Source organism: Delphinus delphis, chromosome 2 (assembly GCF_949987515.2).
Source record: "Delphinus delphis chromosome 2, mDelDel1.2, whole genome shotgun sequence".
Classification (NCBI taxonomy): Eukaryota; Metazoa; Chordata; class Mammalia; order Artiodactyla; family Delphinidae; genus Delphinus; species Delphinus delphis.
This window is the reverse complement of record NC_082684.1, coordinates 85,654,560-85,673,011: the sequence shown is the minus strand read 5'-3', so window position 1 is coordinate 85,673,011 and position 18,452 is coordinate 85,654,560. Positions and strand designations below refer to the sequence as shown.

Below are 18,452 nucleotides of genomic sequence, written 5' to 3'. Positions count from 1 at the left end.
CAGGGCAAGGAGGAGGCTGGTCTGGCGCCTGTGGAAGTTTAGTAGCCCTGGGGGGATGGGGTTGGACAACAGCGGAGCAGCGAGGTGACCGCAGGCCTCGTGGACCTCACCTGGGCTCTGAGCTGTGACAGCTCGGGGCCGCTTCAGTGTGTGAGTGGATCCAGGCAGGCGGCGGTTGTGCCTCCGAGGCTGGTTCTCTGCCGCCCCGCCCAGCCCTCACCCAGCTCCCTCCCTCCGTCTCCTTGGGATCCAGGTGTGGGACTGCATCTCCTGGGCGCCTGTGTGTGACAGCAGCTGCAGGTGGAGGAGATCTCCCAGGATCCCGGCAGTGGCCTGCTGAAGCTCAGCGCCCACCAGTAGCTTCGGGCAGTGCTGGAGGCCCAGGAGGAGCTGCACCAGCAGGCTGCCCCGGTGGGCCAGCAGGCACTTTTGGCTGCAGGGACATCCATCACGGAGGTGGGCCCCCCTTTCCTGGTGCCCCCCCCCAGCCTACCCCGCCTGAGCCTGTGCCTGATCACTGTACCCCTACCCCACTGCGCCATGCCAGCCTCTCCTCAGAGACTGCCCTTGGGACCCGCTTCCATCTGGTCCATGCGGCTCTCCGGAGTGCAGGCTCTCCACATGCTCATGCCCAGGTCCAGGAAGGGCTGCAAGTCCTGCAGGACAAGCAGCAGCAGGTGTTCCAGTCCTGGGAGCAGAAACAGGAGAGGCTGCAGGCCATGCACCGGGAGCAGCTCTTCCTCAGAAAGCGTGGCCGCCTGGACGAGACCCTCACAGCCCGGGAGGCAGGTGCCCTCACCCCATAGCCTCCTAGCACACCCTCTTCTCCCCTCTGCCCTCTCCCCGACCTGCTCTCTTGCTTCCTGGGGCTCTGGCCCTTTCCCCGATGTGGAGCCCAGAGGCTGTGCACTGCCTCGACCCAGACGGCTGCAAATGGGGGTGGGGGGCTGGCTGGACAGTCCCTGATGGCCCCTTTGACTTTTCCGTGGGCTGAGCCAGGTCTTCCGGAGAACCAGTGCCCTGGGGAGCTCCGTGGAACAGGTGGAGCAGTTGATTCGCAAGCATGAGACATTCCAGAAGGTGCCGACTGCCCAGGACGAGAAGGTAATGGGTTTGGGGGATCCTGGGCGTGGTCAAGGTGGGGTGCTCGGTGTGTACCCACAAGCAATGCTGATGTTCGGGGGTGGCCTGGGGGGCTAGGGGTGCCTGGCTGGGGCTGACTGAGCAGAGTAGGACGTGTGGCTCAGGAGGGCCTGGGATGGGGTGGGCCACACTGCAGAGACACAGGGGCCACATGGCTCCAGATCAGGTAGTCACAGGGCAGCGGAGCGGGGGCCGTGGGGGGAGAGCTGGGGGCTGGTTCTGGCTTGCTGGGAGGACCGGCCAGCCTTGGGCCATGCAGGGCTGAAGGCGGGGCTCCCCCGAATGAGGAGCCGAGAGCTGAGTTCCCCCCAGCCCCACCCCGCCCACTGGAGGCGGCTCTGTGTGAGCAGGTGAAGATGCTCGGGGGGCCCCAGGGTGCAGGACCTGCTCTGCAGCTTGCTAGAGCGCCGGGCTCAGGTGGAGGAGCTGGCGGAGAGCCGGGGACACACCCTGCACGCCTCCCTGCTGATGACGGCCCTCATCAGGGCCGCCTTCCAGGTCAGAGGGCCTCTCCAGCCCAGTACCTTCCACTTGGGCCACATTTCCCAGTTTACAGATGACGTCCGCCTTCACGGGCTCATTCAGGCCTCACCACAGCCCTGTGATGAGGATACTAAAGTTTGGAGAGTTAAATGGCTTTCCCAGAGGCCATGCTGGAGCCCAGACATTTGATTTGAAGACCCTGTACGTGGAGACCCCGCTGCTTCCTAAGCTCTCACAGAGCCAGGGCAAAGAGAGGCATTGGGAGGGAGCAGAGAAGTCCAGGGCTCCGGGGCAGGTGAGCCTCACCTCCAAAATGAGGTCCCACCCAAGCTCCCTGGCCAGCCCCTTTGTGTGGCTGCGGGGCCATCTGGGCCTGGGGCTGTCTTCCTGGGCTCAGACCATTGGATCTTATTTACCAGGCACTGCCCAGCCCCACCCTTGGGCCAGAAGCCAGCTACCTGGGCACAGCTGAGCGCAGGCGTGTGGGACGTTTCTGTGGACCGAGGCAGCATCAGCATCATGAGATTCATGTCCCCCCCCCCCCCACCAGGCCGAGGACTGGATCCAGGAGTGACTCCAGCAGCTGAAAGAACCAGTCCCTCCTGGGGACCTGAAAGATAAGTTGAGGCACGTGCCGAAACACCAGGCCTTCGAGGCTGAGGTCCAGGCCCATGAGATCATGACCTCTGTTGCCAAGGTAACAGCCAGGCCCTCAGCCCACACCCTGCCCCAAAGTGAGGACACCAGGATGGCCAAGGGGAAAGGTCTGAGGCAGGGGGAGCCTCCCTCACCTCACCAAGCCTTAGTTTCTTCATCTTTAAAATGGGGATACCGCTTACCTCATAGGTAAGAGAGCATATACGTATGGTGGTGGTTACAGGAATCTATACATGTGATAAAACTGCCTAGAGCTATACCTTCCCACACACACACAGGTGCATGCATGTAAAAGCTGCTGAACTCTGAATAAAGTCTGTAGTCTAGTTAACAGTTACACCAAAGTCAGTGTCCTGGTTCTCATATGGCACTAGAGTTATGTAAGATGTTACCATCAGGGGAAGCTGGGGGAAGGGTACACGGGCCTTCATTATACACTTGTGCAATTTCCTGTGCATCTATGGTTATTTCAAAATTTAGAAGAACAAGAATGCATGTGTGCCTGGGTGTAGTAGATGATCAATAAACTGCAGTTGCTCAGAACTCTCATTCAGCATCTCCTCCCCAGCCGCTACTCATACACACACCAAAATCAGTTTCCCTTACGCGGTATAGAGGAAAGACATTGGCCAAGTGCATTCACAATCATGTATTAAGAGCCCAGACATGCTAACCTCACCCCCTGAAGTAAGTATATGACTTTTTTAAAAGGCTGCAGTGCTCCAATCTAAGATGGCCTTTACTAATGGTGGAATTTCACAGCCACTGTGCCAGATGCTGTAGGAGAAAGAGTGTTAGTTAGATAGACTTGAGGAGTTGGGTTTGAGTCCTGGCTCTGCCATAAATTCACCAGGTTAGTCTCTGAGCTCTGCTCCAGCTTCTATAAAAGAGAGAAACCCCCTTCCCTGCGCACCTGTGAGACACCTATTGGGAAGCGCTTTGGAAATGTAGACCAGTGCAAGGCACTTTTACTGGGGCAGGACGCCTGCAGTCCATCCACCGTCAAGGACCCCAGCCCCGTGTAGCCGTGAACCCCACCCAGTGTCTAAGCTGTGGCAGCCTCAGCCCAGTGACTCCCAGGGACAGGGACACCCAAACCTAAGGAGGCTGGCACTCACCGTTTCATTCAACCCCTTACTTTGCTTTTCTTATCCTGAGAAGCTGCATTTTAACTTTAAAAGCTTCTGTTCATCAGTGCGTGCCTGCCCTCCCGCTCCTGCCTGGTCCCGACCTGGGGAGCAGATTTCCTAGTCTTAGAGATGACCCTGGGCTACAGACCCCGGGTGCATCTTGCTCAGGGCACCTGGCATGGGATGGGATGGCCACGGCAGAGGAAGCAGCTGCCTGCACTCCGCAAACGTGCAGTCCCTCGAGCTCTCTCAGGCCCGAGCACACTCTCCGAGTATTGATGCAGTGCAAGGAAGGGGCTCGGAGCAGGTGCCACAGATGCCCTCCCCCTGCACCTCCACAGGACACGGTGGATGATGCCCACATCAGGAGCGTCAATGACTTGTCCCTGCAGTCCAAGAACCAGGACCCTGAGCAACTCAACACCACCTGCCAACGGTGACAGCAGCTCAACAACAGGCCAGTCCCAGAGCCGGAAGCAGTGGGGCTGGGAGAGGGAGCTGGAGGGTCACCTCAGACTCAGCCTTACACCCTCTCCGTCAGGTGGAACAGTTTCCATGGCAACCTGCTCTGCTACCAGCGGCAGCTTGAAGGGGCCCTGGAGATACACACGTCCCAAAAGCTGGATGACCTCACTCAGCAGATCGGGGAGAAGGTAAGCAGTGGAACTGCTGATGCAGCCAGGGAGCCAGTGCGTCCCCCCCCTCACCCGCCTCTCCTCTTCAGCTGGGTACCTGTAGGCAGGTCCCATCAGGGGGCCATCCGAGGGTCTGCCAGCCGTTCTTGGGGTCAACTGCGGACCTAGAAGCCCCCATTTGCTTCTAGGAGGCTGGCCCACCTGCCGCCTTTCTCTCCCAGAAGCACTGTGAGTCCAGAGGCCAGAGCATCCCGCTCCCCACCGTTTCCTCTGTTGTCCCCGAGCAAGGCCAGAACCCGCAGTAGCTTTGCCCCGGGATCGTGTCAGCAGCCACAGAGAAACCTGGCCTAGACGCTGGCAGAGGTGGGAGTGGGGAAGTTGTGCGTGGCCTGAGAAGCCCTCTGTGAAGCACGTGCGCCCTGTTCTGAGCATGCAGAGGGCTCTGTTCTTACTGGCCCTCTGGCTCCTGCCTCACCCAGGCCAGCCCATCTCAGTTCCCTGCAAAGGAGCGAGGGTCAAGTGAGACCACGCATGTGGAAGCAGCACACCCGTGAAGGTTCCTACCGCCAGCGAAACTCCAGCCCCAAGTCTCTCCTGGGAACCTTCCTCCCTCACAGAAGGAAGAGACCTGTGGTCAGGGCCAGCGGCCTGCTCCAGCCCGCGGAGGGCCCTGGGAAGGGAATCAGGCTGGGTGCTTGCTTCCCACACAGAAACCCTGTGGCCAGCGACCCCTCTGCAGTGAGGGAGGAGCTGGAGAAAAGGCTGATAATAACGCCCCCTTCCTCCCCAGGCCACCCCGGTCCAGGCCCTGGACTATGGGAAACATCTGGAGAGCATGCAGAGGCTGAGGCGGAAACACAAGGAGTTGGAGCAGGAAATAGGCCTTGTCCAGGCCCAGGTGGAGGTGTGCAGCTGGGTGTGGAGGTGGCCCCAGGCCCAGGGCACCTCCTCCGTGGGACCCTGGGCAGGCACGCGGCGGGGCGGGGACGTGCTTGGGACCGAGGGCCAGCCAGGTCCACTGAGCTGTACAACCACAGGCTGGGCTCCCCTGAGCACCACCTGCCTCCCTGCCCCAGCCGCTGACCCTGGCTTCCCTCACAGCCTGTAGAGCATGAGGTAGGCCGCTTCTGCCAGAGAAGCCCTGAGGCCGCCCACACCCTTGCCGCAAGCAGCAGGCGATGATGGGCAGCTGGTGGCAGCTCCGGAGTGGGGCCCAGAAGCGGTACAAACCCCCAGGCCTCTTTCCCTCACTGCTCTCGCTGAGCCATCCCCTGCAGTGTCTCACTCCCCACCCTTCCCTAAGAGTCTTTCTCCATCCTTCTAACAACCATCTGTATCGCCACCCTGTTAATTCCCAGCCCGTGGGCCCTTCTTTGGCTGAGGGGATTCAGGGACAGAAGGCACTGGCGGGGGAAGGGGGCTCAGAGGCCCTAGGACTAGCTGATGAACCCTGTGGCAGGAAGGAGTCGCTGGATGCCTTGCTCCAAGCTCAGAAGCGGCAGGCAACGCTGCAGGAATTGCTGATCTGGGCCCAGAGGCTGCGAGCTGAGATAGACGCCCAGAGCACCCCCAGCAGCCTTGCGGATGTCCAGAGCATGTTGGAGGAACGCCAGGATCGCAAGGTGAGCGGCCCAGACCCTGAGGCCCTTCCTGGGATCTCGCCTCCTCGCTGGCCTCCCCCTTACTGTGATCCCACTTTTCTCTTGGGTTCTTTCTGCATCGGCTACCTCTGTCTTTCTCCTCTTCCCTCTAATCCCCTCAGTGGTCTTCCCCACCTCTCTGCCCTCCCACTGGGCCTCTTCCCTCCCACTCAGGAAGCCTCAGCTTCTGGGATCTGAGCCCAGTCCTCTTACAGGCCGAGCTGGATGCCTGAACAGACAGCATCAGCCTGGCCCAAAGCATTGGGCAATGACTGCTTGCCGCCGGGCACCCATCCACCCCCAACATCCGCCAGGCCCCGGCTGGTTTAGACCAGGAGCTGAACAGCCTGGAAGGGGCCTGGCAGGAGCACCAGGTCCAGCTGCATCAGGCCTTGGAGCTACAGGTAGCAGCCTCCATCCTGCCCCCACCCCTGGGACCTGTACCTCGCCAGAGCCAAAGCCAGAGAGGCTGCCGTGCCAGGGGCTTTTCCCACCACCACCCACCGCCTACCACTCAGCTCACCCACGGCAAATCTTGCCTGCTGTGGACTCCTTCTGTTGAGCTGGGCCCCAGGTCCCTGGTTTCCCACTGGGCCACCAACAGGGTCACTCCACCTGCAGTGACTGGACCCTCTGCTCACTTCCTCTTGCCTTTTCCTTTCTCAACAGCTGGCTCTGAGCTCTGTGGAGCAGGTGGAAAGTTGGCTCTGCAGCCTGGAAGCCTGCCCAGCCAGTGAGCGTCTCGGGGTAGGTGCCCAGCAGGAGTGAGGGAGTGTTTGCCAGGGCAGCATTAGAGATCAAACCAGCCAGTGCTGCCAGAGCTCCCCAGGCCAAGGGCATCTCCGACCCTCAAGCACGTCGGTCACTGAGCGGTGGCTTACCCGTCCATCGCTGGCAGTTCTTATGCATCTGGGGCTGGGCCCTCTGTGGGAGCTCAGAGGGTGAGCCTGTGGCCCCTGACGCATTCTTGCCTCCTTTTCCCAACACCCTTCTCTCCTCTGCCCCCCTCACTTCCTTACACCCAGAGGTTTGCTTTTCCCGCAACTGTCCCAACCCCTGTGGCAGGCAAGCCTGACTCATGGGGGTCCTCAGAGGATGATCCGGGGCCGTTTCCTGTGCTGACGTAGCCTTACTGGGAGTGCAGAGGAGAGGGTGTCCCTGTTATGTGGAGGAGCTCCACCTGCCCTGGAAATTCTAACACTTGACCCTTATCCCCCGTGCCTTTCCTGGTTGAGAATCGCTGCCCTAAAGCCAGATACAGCCTTGAGGGATTGGGGGGATGTGTCTGGTAGGAAAGTAGATAGCTTGGGACTGGGAGGGGGCATCCCTGTAGACAGTATCGCTTCCCAGGACTCCTTGCTTGACATGGAAACAGTGCTGTGGAAGCAGAAGATGCATGAGCGAGACCTGGAGGCACAGGCGGAGATCAGCACGCTGGAAGCCTCCACCCGCAGCCTGCACCAGGGTGGACAGCCCGAGGCCCAGGGTGCCCTGGGCCGGTGCCGGGCCGTGCTCCTGAGGTACCTCTGGCTCTGGCTGCGGGAGCCGTGGGTGGGCTGGCACAGGCATCAGGCTCTTTCCTTTCCCTTGTATCCCTTAGCCTGGGCTCACCAGGCTTTTCCAGGGGCTGAGTTCAGATGCCAGGGCCCCAGCGCGCCTGACCCTGCAGTGTGTCAACCTGTTATGGAGTCAGACAGCACATCGTCACTCAGCTGAGATAAAGGGGACTTTTAAAAAGAAGCACATGCTTAAGAAACTAAAAGAGAGATGACCTCACGAAAGGGCCATACCAGAGCACAGCAGTTAGCCGGACGGCGCTGAGTTTCTGCGCTGCCCTCTCACAGTGGGACTTGGGGCAGATTCCTCAGAGTCTCATGTCTACAGTGAGGGGATAAAGATACCTGCCCCTTAGGGTTGTGGTCAGGATGAGGAAGGAATCCCTGATGTCCCGGTGTGGCGCCTGGCACTCGGGGGTTGGCATATGTCTTACGCTCATTTAACGGAAGCCGGCACAGCTATGAGACTCCAGTCTCTGCCTTTTTTCCACATAAAAGCCCATCTGGTTCAGCTGCCTCGTCCAGCCCCTCAGACGTTTAGCTCAAGGCAGATTTGGCCAAAAGCTGGATTCCAGATTGGTGGGGGTCTCCGTCCTTCCCAGAGAGCCCACCAGGGCCCACTGTGTTTGTGGCTCCTGGGCTGGTGCCCTGGCGGCCATGCCCTCCTCTTCCCTGCAGGTGGACCCCACCTGGGTACCCGAGGTCTTTGATTGACAGATGGAAAATGTTGGTTTGCTGGTCTCTGTCAACACTCCCTGCCCGCCCCCCCCCAGTCCCCTTAGGTGGTTCCTGGCAGGCCCGGCTGTCCCCCAGGACAGTGCCGTCTTGACCCCCTCCCTCTCAGGCTTCCGGCATCCTCTAGGGGGCTGTTTTCATTCCATCAAGACTCTCTGTATCTCCTCTGCCCTCCACACCCTTTGGCAGCCCCAGCAGGAGGAGACAGACTCAGGGTATATTGATACACAAGAAAGGCTGTCCTGGGCGGGAAGGGCACACCTATGCACGTGTGTGTGCATGCGTGTGCATACACACACACACCCATAACAGCTCCAGGTCCCAGTGAGCAGACCTGAGGCCCCTGACACCCTCCTTCCGGCAGGAAAGAGGCACTCCTGGAGCAAGCCAGGACCTGTCGCCACCAGCTGGAGGAGCTCGGGCAGCTGCAGCCTTTCCTGCACGGTTCCTACGAGGTTGGCCGGCGTGGGGAGTGGTTGTGGTGAGAGAAGGGGCTGCCCCCCGGGACAAGCCACTCTTCCTCGGGGCAGCCCAGAGGTTAGGGGAAAGGAGAGCCCTAGGCAGCAGGGCCTGTTCCTCCCGGTGTGCCCAGGTGGCCGCATGGCTGAGGGAGAAGAACCTGGTGGTCCTGGAAGAGGGCTGGCAGGACCCAGCCGGGCTGCAGGCACAGTTGCGGCGGCCGCAGACTCTCCAGGCGCAGGACACGAGTGTACACCACCAGCAAAGGCTGCAGACGGTGAGGTCTTGGGGACCAGGGATGGGCTTACAGGCCAGAGCAGGGGGTGACCCCACAGAGCCCTGGCAGCTGGCTCTGAATCACAGCCGTGGATGGCCGACCTTCGAGTGCTTTCTGCATACAGATGCCGTGCTAAGCACCAAAGGGCCATGAGACGCAGTGGCTTCCCTGGGCACCCTACAAAAATAGTGCCTTTTCAAGAATTTTAAAGATGGTGTTTTGGCGTGATGGTTTTAACAGCTCTCTTGGACAGACATCAGAGGACAGAGTCAGGGTATGTAGCCAGCAGTCCTGTTCGTGTAGGAGTCAAAGTATAGCACCTTTTAAATTTACCCTCTTCCACCTGCAAAGGGCAGGCCCCGACCCCAGGCTGCCTCTCTGTGATATAAAGTACCCTGCTAAGTATTTGAAATGTTTGATCTCATTTAAACAAAATACCCATTATTATCTCCATTACATGGATAAGGAAAATGAGCTCAGAGAGGTTAAGGAACTTGCCCAAGATCACACAGCTAGCACACAGACTCTGCAGCTGTGGGGCTGGTGGTTGGAGCCAACACGAGTGCCCTGACACCAGCAGTCCTGAGTCCATGAGGTGTGTGCCATGTTGTGGCTGTAGGAGGGGCAGAGGCTGCTGTGGGATGGCCTCACATCCTCAGAAACCATGCAGGAGCGGCTGCAGGAGCTGAGAGAACTCTGGGAGGAGCTACAGGCCAACTGCCAGAGGAAGGCAGCCAAGCTACAGGAGGCCCGTGAGGTGAGGCTGTGCGGCCCTGGAGCGGGCTGGGTGCAGCTCTAGATTCTCCCTCTCGTGCCCACCTCACATTCTGCCCCAGGCCCTGCGTCTCCGGCACAGCGTGGAGGAACTGGCTGGAGCCCGTGGAGCTCAAACTGAGAGTCCCCATCGGGGGCCCAGAGCAGCCTGGGCTGGACGAGCTCCTGGGGGCTCAGGAAGAACTGGACAGGCAGGCCGGGCACGCACAGGCCTTTGTCCGGGAAGGCCACTGCCTGGCCCAAGATGTGGAAGAGCAGGCCCAGCGGTGCTTCAGCGGTAAAGCCGTCCCTCCTCTCTGCCCCCCAGCTCGGCTCCTCGGGGCCCTCCCTGCCCACGGTGAGGGGCACAGAGCGGGCGAGCTGGTGTGCAGGTCACAGTGTGGCCCTGATCCTGACGACCAGGGTGCCCCCTGCCCCGGGCCCGCCCTCCACTGCTGCAGGTTCGAGAGCCAGCGGGCGCCCCTGCGGGAGCGCAGGACAGCCCTGCAGTCCTTCAAGGAGGCCGACGAGGAGATGGTCTGGGTGCGCGAGAAGCTGTCCCTGACGGCCGCTCAGGACTGCGGCCAGAGCCCCAGCGCCCTGCAGCGCCTGCAGGAGAAGTGCCAGGTGTCGGCCCAGCGGGAGGGGCGGGGCCATCGTCAGTCGCCTCGGGCTGGAAGCTTCTGCCTGGATTCTTTGGCGGTCACAGGGGCAGGGTTCTCTCTGGGGGCAGCTGTGGGATCCCACCGGGCTTGAGACGTGACTCTGGGTCCCCCGAGGAGCACCCAGGAGCATCCCCCGTCTTCCTCCGACTCTGCAGAACCTGGAGACTGAGATGAGCAGCCCTGAGGCTCTGACCCAGGCGGCGGTGGGCGCAGGGCACGAGCTGGTGCAGGCTGGGCACTTTGCTGCCCGTGACGTGGCTGCCCGGGCGCGGCAGCTGGAGGATGCCGTGGGCCGCCTGCAGGCAGAGGCTACACAGAGGCGACAGCGGCTGCAGCAGGCTCAGGAGGCCCAGCAGTTCCTGATGGAGGTGAGGGGGTGTGATGGGGCACGAAAGGGTGGGGGTTGGTCATGACGACACCCAGAGGGTAGGCAGGGCTGGAAGGTAACCCCCAGGTGGGGCTCCGGGCTCTCTGTGCATCTTCTATCTTCTGTCACCTCCACTAAGTTGTCTCCTGTCCCCAAGATCTTCCTTCAGCATGTTTCCCAGGAAACAGCCCACTGGGTTTGGTTTGGTTTGGTTTTGCTGTTTTTTCTAAACCAATGATTCTCAATCAGTGCATCACATGAGTATCACCTGGAACTTTTAAGAAGTGCTGACACTCAGCTGTATTCCAGACCAAATCAGAACCTTACGGGGTGAGAGCCAGGCACAGCCAATTGTTAAAGCTCTCAGGTGATCCCCGTCAGCCAAGTTGAGAACCACTCACTGCTCTGAATCTCGAGGCCATGAACTCAAAGTTGGGAGCCCTGGAGGGCATCGCCCAGGGAAACCTGTCCTCTATGCCACCCCAGCTCCCAGAGGCAGGATCCTGGCTGGAAGGACGGGGCTGTGTTCAAGAACGGGACATTGAAGATATGGGCCAGAGTGCCGAGGCCACGCAGGCCTTTCTGCGGTGGCTGGAGGCCACCAGGAGAGACCCGGAGGGGTTCAGCACACGCATCGAGAGGCTGCAGCAGACAGCAGCCCTCCTCGAGAGCGGGCAGAACCCAGAAATGTGCGTTGGAGCCAGGCCCAAATAGGGAGGAACAGGGAGGGGCTCTCCCTACAGAGGCACGAGGCCGGTCCAGCCTGGAGAGGAAGGGCTCCAGGCGGACTGTCCTTCCTGCCACAGCCCCAAGTTGCTCGCCCTGATGCTCGCAGTGAGGGACACCCACTCGGGGCTGTTGCGGAGAGCGGAGGGCAGGGGGCAAGGCCTTCGGGAGCAGCTGCAGCTCCACCAACTGGAGCGGGAAGCCCTGCTCCTGGACGCCTGGCTGGCCAGCAAAGGTGGCCACTGCTGAGTCCCAGGACTACAGGCAGGACCTGGAGGCCGTCAAGGTGAGTCACTCCTGAGCGAACCTGGAGGAGAGTAGATTGAGTGGCCCACAAGGGCAGAGAAGGGGGAGGGGGCCACACAGGAAGTGGGCGGCTCTGGGAGGATCCCCGTGGTCCTAGAGGCAGGGCCAAGGGACGTCAGGAGTGGCAGATTCTGCCGAGCCCTTCAGTAGCTTTGAGAGCTGCTGGACGCCACCTCCAGAGTGACCTCCCTGGCCCTGCACCCTGCAGGTGCTGGAAGAGAAGTTCGATGCTTTCAGAAAGGAAGTCCAGAGCCTGGGACAGGCCAATGTGCAGGCCCTGCGGAAGCAGGCAGGCTCCTTGGAATGGGCAGCACCCAGGTGCTCTCCCCAGATTCAAGGGCAGCGGAGTCACATCGAGGCCATTTGGGAGAGACTGGACCGGGCAGTGAAAACCCGCACACAGGTAGGTGCCCTCAGTCTCAGCCAGGGGCAGCCAAGGGGCTGGGACAGCTGTGTAACCTGCCTGGGCCAGGGACAGGCAGCCCCACCGTGTCTGTGTGTCTGTGTGTGGAGCAGGGTGGCTGCCTCCAACTGCCAGTGCCAAGCAGATCAAAAGTCGCAGTCTTCCACCTCCAGCCCTCTCCGAGTCTCTCCACTGATGTGGTTTCCCCCTGGCAGCTCACACCTCCAGGGAGAAACAGGAAGCATGTCTGGCCAGCTCCTGACCCCCCCCCCCAAAGCCCCCTCCAAACATAGGCTTCAGGTTTATTAGACACAGGCCCCGTTGGTCTCTTGTCCTTCACCACACCCGCTAACTGGGCAAGACCGCTCCAGCCATTCACTCTTCTCATCTAAATGCTCTGAGTGGATGTGTGCTGAGGGCATCCCCAGCGTTGCTCCATGACCTTCGCTCTCAGCCACAGCTGGCAGTTTCTAGAAAAGCAGTCCAGGTCCCCGAGCCCCTGACAGAGCCTGCAGCCCAGGGATACCTCCTCTGAGCGTCCTGGCCAGGCAGCCTCCTGAGGCGACCCTCTTCATCTCAGCCAGGTGCCCCCAAAAGAACGTCCTCCCTCCTGTGGACTCATTCCCACCTGCTTCCAAGCCCCCACCTCTGCCCCTCTCATGAGTTGGGCACTGAAGACCCTCTCCTCACAGAATCCCCCAGGGCCCTACCCCGTCATCAGTAACATCACACATTCACAGAGCAGCTGCCACATCTGGGACATTTCCTGTACCCGGTGGTCATGAACGAGTCACCAAGCCCCATGGACCTCCTTGTTTAAAAGGAAGTGGCCCGGAAGGTTACACCTCCAGGGAGAGAGGACCCTGGCCGGAGCAGGCCCGCCCTCCTCTCTCAGAACCTGGCCATGGCCCGTGAGGTCTGCGGCTTTGAGCAGGTAGCAGCCGAGCTCCGGGGCTGGATGCAGGAGAGGGCGGCCCCGGTGGCAAGAGATGCCTGTGGCCGCAGCCCGGCGCCAGTGCAAACCCTGCAGCAACAGCACAGATGCCTGGAGGTAAGGGTCCACGCCCCGTGGGCTGCCCGTCTGACCTCCTCCCCTGGGTAAGGGGACCCCAGAGGTGGGAAGGGAGGCCCTGCCTGCCCGGGCTGTGGAGGTGGGCTTCTCAGAGTGGATGGGTGCTCCCTGAAAAGGAGCAGAGGCATCAGGTTGCCAGGGGGTAAGGCCTGATTCTGGCTGCAGGAGAGACTGGCAGCGATGGAAAAGGAGGGGGCCCAGGTGCAGATGGAGCCCTGCCAGCTGGGCCAGCTACACCCTGTGGCTCAGGAGGGCCTGGCCAAGCAACTGGCTGAGGTGCAGGAGGCCTGGCCACCCTGAATGCGAAGGTCCAGGAGCGGGATCAGCAGCTGGAGGAGGCTGCCCAGGGCCACGCCTTCCTCGGACGCTGTCGGGAACTGCTGTAGGTGGCATCCTGCCCCGGCTGTTGGCTCAGCTCTGCCCTGCAGGGCGGGGGTCACCCCAGCTCTTTGGGGGGTATAGTCCCCATCTCCCTATGCGGCTCATGCCCTGCCCCCCACCCCAGTCTGCCCTCCTGGCCCTGACAGCAGCTTCCCCTCCCTGCCCCACAGAGCATGGGCTCAGGAGAAGCAGGGGCTGGTGTCCTCAGAGGAGCTGGCTGGGGATGTGTCTGGGACCGAGCGGCTCCTGGAGCTGCTGGAGGAGCTGGGGCAACAAATCAAGGGGCACTGCCGTCAAGCCCAGGATGTACAGCAGGAAGGGCAGCAGCCGGTGGACAATGGCCGCTTCATGTCCCTGGAGGTACGAGCACAGACATGGGTCTTGGGCTGAGCTGGGCACACAGCCAGGTTACCCAAGGCCTCGGAACCCTGAGCAGGAGCAGGGGGCGGAGAGAGGGGGGCAGAGACGGGGAGGGTCCAGGCCTCATGGTCTTCCCTCGACACCTCTGCTGGGTGCTCCAGCCCTGCCCCACCCCGTGGCTCTGCCTGAGCATCTCACCCCCAGTGCCCCGTCCCCGCAGATGACAGAGTGCCTGCAGGAGCTGGACGGTTGGCCGCGGGCACTCAGGGAGGCCTGGGCCCTGCACTGGGAGCGCTGTGAGGGGAGCTGGCGTCTGCAGAAGCTGCAGCAGTGGCTGGACCGGGCCGAGGCCTGGCTGGCGTGCTGGGAGGACCTCCTGCTGGACCCCAACTGCAGGGCGAGCCGAGGCCCTGCCCCTTAGCTGGCTGCACCGTCTGGCAGCTACAGCCAAGGGCAGATCCTGCTGCTCCCCTGCACCCTGGGCCCCCAGCCAGGTTGCAGAGGGTGAGGGAATGGCTCTCTGCACCCCCGAGGGCTGGGCCGCACCCTGGCTTGCTTCTCCCCAGCGCTCGGTGTCAGATGTGGAGTGGCTGCTCCACAGACACCAGGACTTAGAAAAGCTGCTGGCTGCCCAGGAGGAGAAGTTTGCTTACTGCAGAGGAAGGCAGGGGTGAGCGGAGGTTGAAATGAGGGTGCACTGGGAGATAGGGGCCTGGGGGCCCATGGGGGTGGGCGGTCCTGGTATCAGCCCGAGAGTCAGGCTCTCTCCAGGCGCTGAGCCCACATCTGACCCTTCAGGAAAGCCCTATTCTTTCCCTTGCTGGCTGTCACGTCCTGTTGCCCACATCTCCAGGTAGGCTAGGGCGCCGTGTGCACTGGGATGAGGGAAGTCTCCTGAGCTGGAGCAGGAAAGGATGAAGAACAGTGAGGACACGGGGGCTCTCTGGGTGGGAGGCACGTGGGGAGGAGAGGCTGGGGCATGGAGCCCCCCAGAGCCCTGGCCTGGCTCCCCTCCCGAAGGTGGAACAGAAGCCACAGGTGAAGGAGCTGAAAGCTGGGAGAGGTGGCAGCGGGCTGACCTCCCTCCAGCAGAGCCCTTGGGAAGCTGGTGGCCCAGAGCACAGCTGACCGAGACAGCACAGCTGCAGCCACGTGTCCCCGTCGGGCCTCGCATACCCTTTGCCACCACTGTCTCCCTGGAGAGCGCGGCAGGGACCGTCGGGGTAGGGAGCCCACACCCCGAGCCAGCACTTCAGTACCAGGGACCAGGGGGGTCACCAGGGATGAGGAGGTTGGGGAGGGTTAGATGCCTCGCCCACCTTCCAGAGGTGGGCCCCATCTTGCATTTTCAGGATGCAAAGCGTGCCCCTGCCATGGAGACTTTTGGAGCTTATGTAGGAGCTCCTGCCTGGGAGGAGCCAGGGAAGTGCCCGGAAACTGCTTCCACAGCAGCTGCCCTCCACAGAGCCACTTGAGGGCTGAGGGCAGCGGGGCCTGGCGGGCTCGAGTTGTGGTGCCCACCGCGGCAACTGGACAGTCTGGCTCCCCGGGGCCACTTCACAGCTTCTGTCCTCGCCCAAGTGGGGGTGCGCCCCTCATCTTCCTCTTCCTGGGTTCCCTGGAAGTTTACCCCCTGGCTCCCTCTTCCCCGTGGGCACCTTGGTCCAGTCCAGTCCTTTCCCTGGGAGCCTCTGGAGACACACAGGCTTTGGCGAGGCTGGTGCAGCCTCACGCCTTCTCTCCACAGCCCGGCATGAGCCCCAGGGACGGCTGCCCTGGGGCCTCGGGGGGCAGCTGCCCGAGCCTGCTCCAGGACGAGCGGATGGCAGCCAAGGTACTGGGCAGTGGGTGGGCGGGCAGAGGACAAAGAAGGACCCACAGGGAAGAGCAGAGACAGTCGTGGTAAACTCTACCGCTCGTTTCTCCTCAGAACGCGGCTTCCACAGCCACCCTTGACCTCGCAGAAGCCCAGCGTGAGAGACCAAGGGATCACCAAGATGGAAAACACACTTTCTCCTTAAGGTGAGGGCCATGTCGGGGGAGAGACACGCTGACTTGACAGGCACAGCCCCCCAAGGGCAGCTGAGGGGGCTGGAGGCAGCTGGGCTCATGACTGGGCCGCAGGCTGCCTGCGGTAGAGACCGTTTGCAGCACCATCTGAAGGGCAGGCTGAGAGCTGGCATGGAGCCCCGAGCAGCGCGGCAGGCAGGCTCCAGGGGAAGCCTGGGGAATGGGGCAGGCGCGAGGGGCATTGATTCCCTGGGCCCCAAGCTGCTGGCACTGGATGCGTCCTTGGAAGTTTCACATCTACTATCTCTGTGCCTGAGAGGTAAGTGGGAGTTTTTTCCTCAATTTAAGGCCCAGAGAGGGTAAGCAACTTGCCAGAGATCACATAGCTAATTAGTAGAAGCGGAGCCAGGCTTGATGCCCTGACAGCCTCCTGGTTCTGTTCACCCACTTTGGAGTCTGACTCCCCTGAGCCTTTCCCTCAAGGATCTTCATGGGCTTCCCCATGCTCTGCTCTGCTAGTGAGGCCTTTTCTAACCTTGTAGTCTTCAAACAGCTCTGAACGCACCTCCCTTGGGGTGTCTTATAGACAGTGGCCAAGCCCAGCTCTACTGCTAGGAGGAATACACAGAAAGCACCCCTTAGACCAGAAATCTTTCATCATTGTGGTCTGACAGGCTCCGTGTGGAGAGAGCGTTTAGGGGCCCCACCTGGGAGTCCCTCTGGGTTCCTGGCTCTGTTCCTTACACTGTGTCTGTTCCTCTGGGATCTCCCTGAGGCTGTCCTTCCAGAATCCCAAAGGGACCTGAGTTTCTCCAGGCTAAGCCTCCCTGAGCCCATCGGCATTGTCTTCCAGGAGGCCGGATGCACTGGGGGAATCTGCCCCCGAGTGCTGGGCCTGGGCTGCCTCTCAGCGTGGGTAAGGCTTGGTGTGTGCAGAGTGGCCAGAAGCAGGTGCCTCTTAGACCGTTCGGGCCGCTATAACAAAGATACCACAGACTGGGTAGGACTTGAACAACAGACACTTACTTCTCACAGTTCTGGAGACTAGGAAGTCACCTCAAGGCCCCTCCTCTTAATACCATCAGCTCGGGGGTAGGATTTCAAGCCATGGCAAGGAGGAAGGAGCAGGCATGGAGTCTGCTGCTGCAGATGGCCAACTCCCGGGCCAGGCTGACCGCTGTTCCTCCTTGGCTCTGCAGCCCCCAGTCTGAGCCCAGAGCTCCGAGCCAGACCCTTGGGCTTCCCGGCTGAGCGCTCTGCTGAGAGGGTGCTCGGCCCAGCCGGTAGGGCACCTGGGTGTGTGGGCGGGAGTCCTGAGCCCCCATGACTGGCACAGACGCTGCCCTCTTAGGCCCAAGGAAGGTCCTGGAACTCAAACTACACTGCTCAGGTGTGGGGCCACCCCCACCCTGTCACGGTCTCAGCAGTGACGACAGAGTCCAGACCTGAGGCTCCCTTTCCCCCCAGGTTCCCCGGCTGCCCCCACCCTCCTCGCCGAGGGAGACACGACTGCGCCGACAGCCACCCTTGGCCCGTGGGCTCCCGTAGAGGAAACTGCACGAGGCTCCCGCCGGCTGTCTTGCTCAGGCCAGACCCACGGTGAGTGTACCCGGCTTCCCTTTGCACACACCAGGAAGCCTCCCGGGTGCCCACACACTCTCCCCCTCCTTGCTCTCCTGTCCTTCCTCTCCAAGATGCAGCACTGCTTGCAAGGTGGCCAGACCCCTCCTGCACCCTTGCTCCTGTCCCCACTCTCTGTCTCCATCCTCCCAGCTTTTCCACAGTCCAAGGACTAGGTCCCTGCTCCAGGGGGGAAGGGGAGGAGCCTTACTATCCCAGAGAGCCCGGAAGTCAGGATGTCACCCAGACACACACCCGTAGACCCCCAAGACCCACAAAGAGGTTCACACACAGAACAGACCTACACACAGCCTTGTGCCTGAGGACTCACATCACAGCAGGGGTGGCAGCCAGTCATGGTGTCTGGTGTAATTATCCACTCCTGCAGGACCTACAGCTTCCAATTTATGATTCAGATGATGTGCTGCTGAGTCAACAGGCCTTATCCAGGACATGGTGGCTTCTAAGGTCATTAGAGCAGCCATTTCTTCTGCTCTGTGCCTCCAGCCACATGCCCAGGGAACAGAGGTAGTGAGGTGCATCATGGGAACCAGTCATCTCCCATGCCCCCCACACATCATGGTCCCTCCTGCAGCTACCTCCCAGTAGCCACACCCCACATCAATGTTAGGAGGAGGTGTAGAGGCCTGGGGCACCAGTGCTTGGAGAAGATTCTCGGGAAGCTAGGCCCTAAATTCACTCCACCTCCCTGTTCTCCCAACAGGTCTGGGCCCTGAAGCGAACCTGCAGGTGGCACCAAACCTCAGGGCTACAAGCGAGGACACCCTCAAGGGGACCAGGAGACCCAGCTATCAGACCCTTGGGACCAACATCTGGGATAGACGGTTAGGAGACAGGCCCCACCAAGGTCCGAGCTTGCTGAAGTCACGCCGTTAGCACTGGTCTGTCTTTGGCGCATCTGATCCCAGGTCTGGCCCACCCCTATCAGTCATGGGACAGGAAGCAGCCCTTTGCCTGAGTCCCTGGGTGAGGAAGACAGGGGTGCTGGCTGTCACTGCCTGCAAGTCACCTGGGCAGGGCCAGGGCTGCAGCAGCAAGACCCACCCCACAGGC

At 61.2% G+C, this 18,452-nt stretch overlaps 1 protein-coding gene across 1 annotated transcript in view; it reads left to right on the top strand.

The window, feature by feature from the left end:
* SPTBN5 (spectrin beta, non-erythrocytic 5) overlaps positions 1-18,275 on the top strand; it is a 45,347-nt gene extending 27,072 nt beyond the window's left edge. The window contains 37 exon segments of the mRNA XM_060002337.1: positions 292-456; positions 636-785; positions 1,000-1,104; positions 1,456-1,641; positions 2,177-2,323; positions 3,755-3,870; positions 3,955-4,066; positions 4,839-4,952; positions 5,150-5,207; positions 5,210-5,270; positions 5,508-5,670; positions 5,904-6,092; positions 6,358-6,435; positions 7,039-7,208; positions 8,344-8,434; positions 8,572-8,715; positions 9,335-9,472; positions 9,552-9,577; positions 9,579-9,755; positions 9,930-10,095; positions 10,289-10,501; positions 10,987-11,189; positions 11,307-11,457; positions 11,459-11,512; positions 11,741-11,935; positions 12,831-12,986; positions 13,173-13,296; positions 13,299-13,389; positions 13,559-13,748; positions 13,969-14,145; positions 14,315-14,418; positions 14,547-14,601; positions 15,496-15,582; positions 15,887-15,953; positions 16,958-17,041; positions 17,226-17,357; positions 18,103-18,275. Of these exon segments, the coding sequence (XP_059858320.1) occupies positions 292-456; positions 636-785; positions 1,000-1,104; positions 1,456-1,641; positions 2,177-2,323; positions 3,755-3,870; positions 3,955-4,066; positions 4,839-4,952; positions 5,150-5,207; positions 5,210-5,270; positions 5,508-5,670; positions 5,904-6,092; positions 6,358-6,435; positions 7,039-7,208; positions 8,344-8,434; positions 8,572-8,715; positions 9,335-9,472; positions 9,552-9,577; positions 9,579-9,755; positions 9,930-10,095; positions 10,289-10,501; positions 10,987-11,189; positions 11,307-11,457; positions 11,459-11,512; positions 11,741-11,935; positions 12,831-12,986; positions 13,173-13,296; positions 13,299-13,389; positions 13,559-13,748; positions 13,969-14,145; positions 14,315-14,418; positions 14,547-14,601; positions 15,496-15,582; positions 15,887-15,953; positions 16,958-17,041; positions 17,226-17,357; positions 18,103-18,275 (4,812 nt within the window).
* The last annotated feature ends 177 nt before the right edge of the window (positions 18,276-18,452 follow it).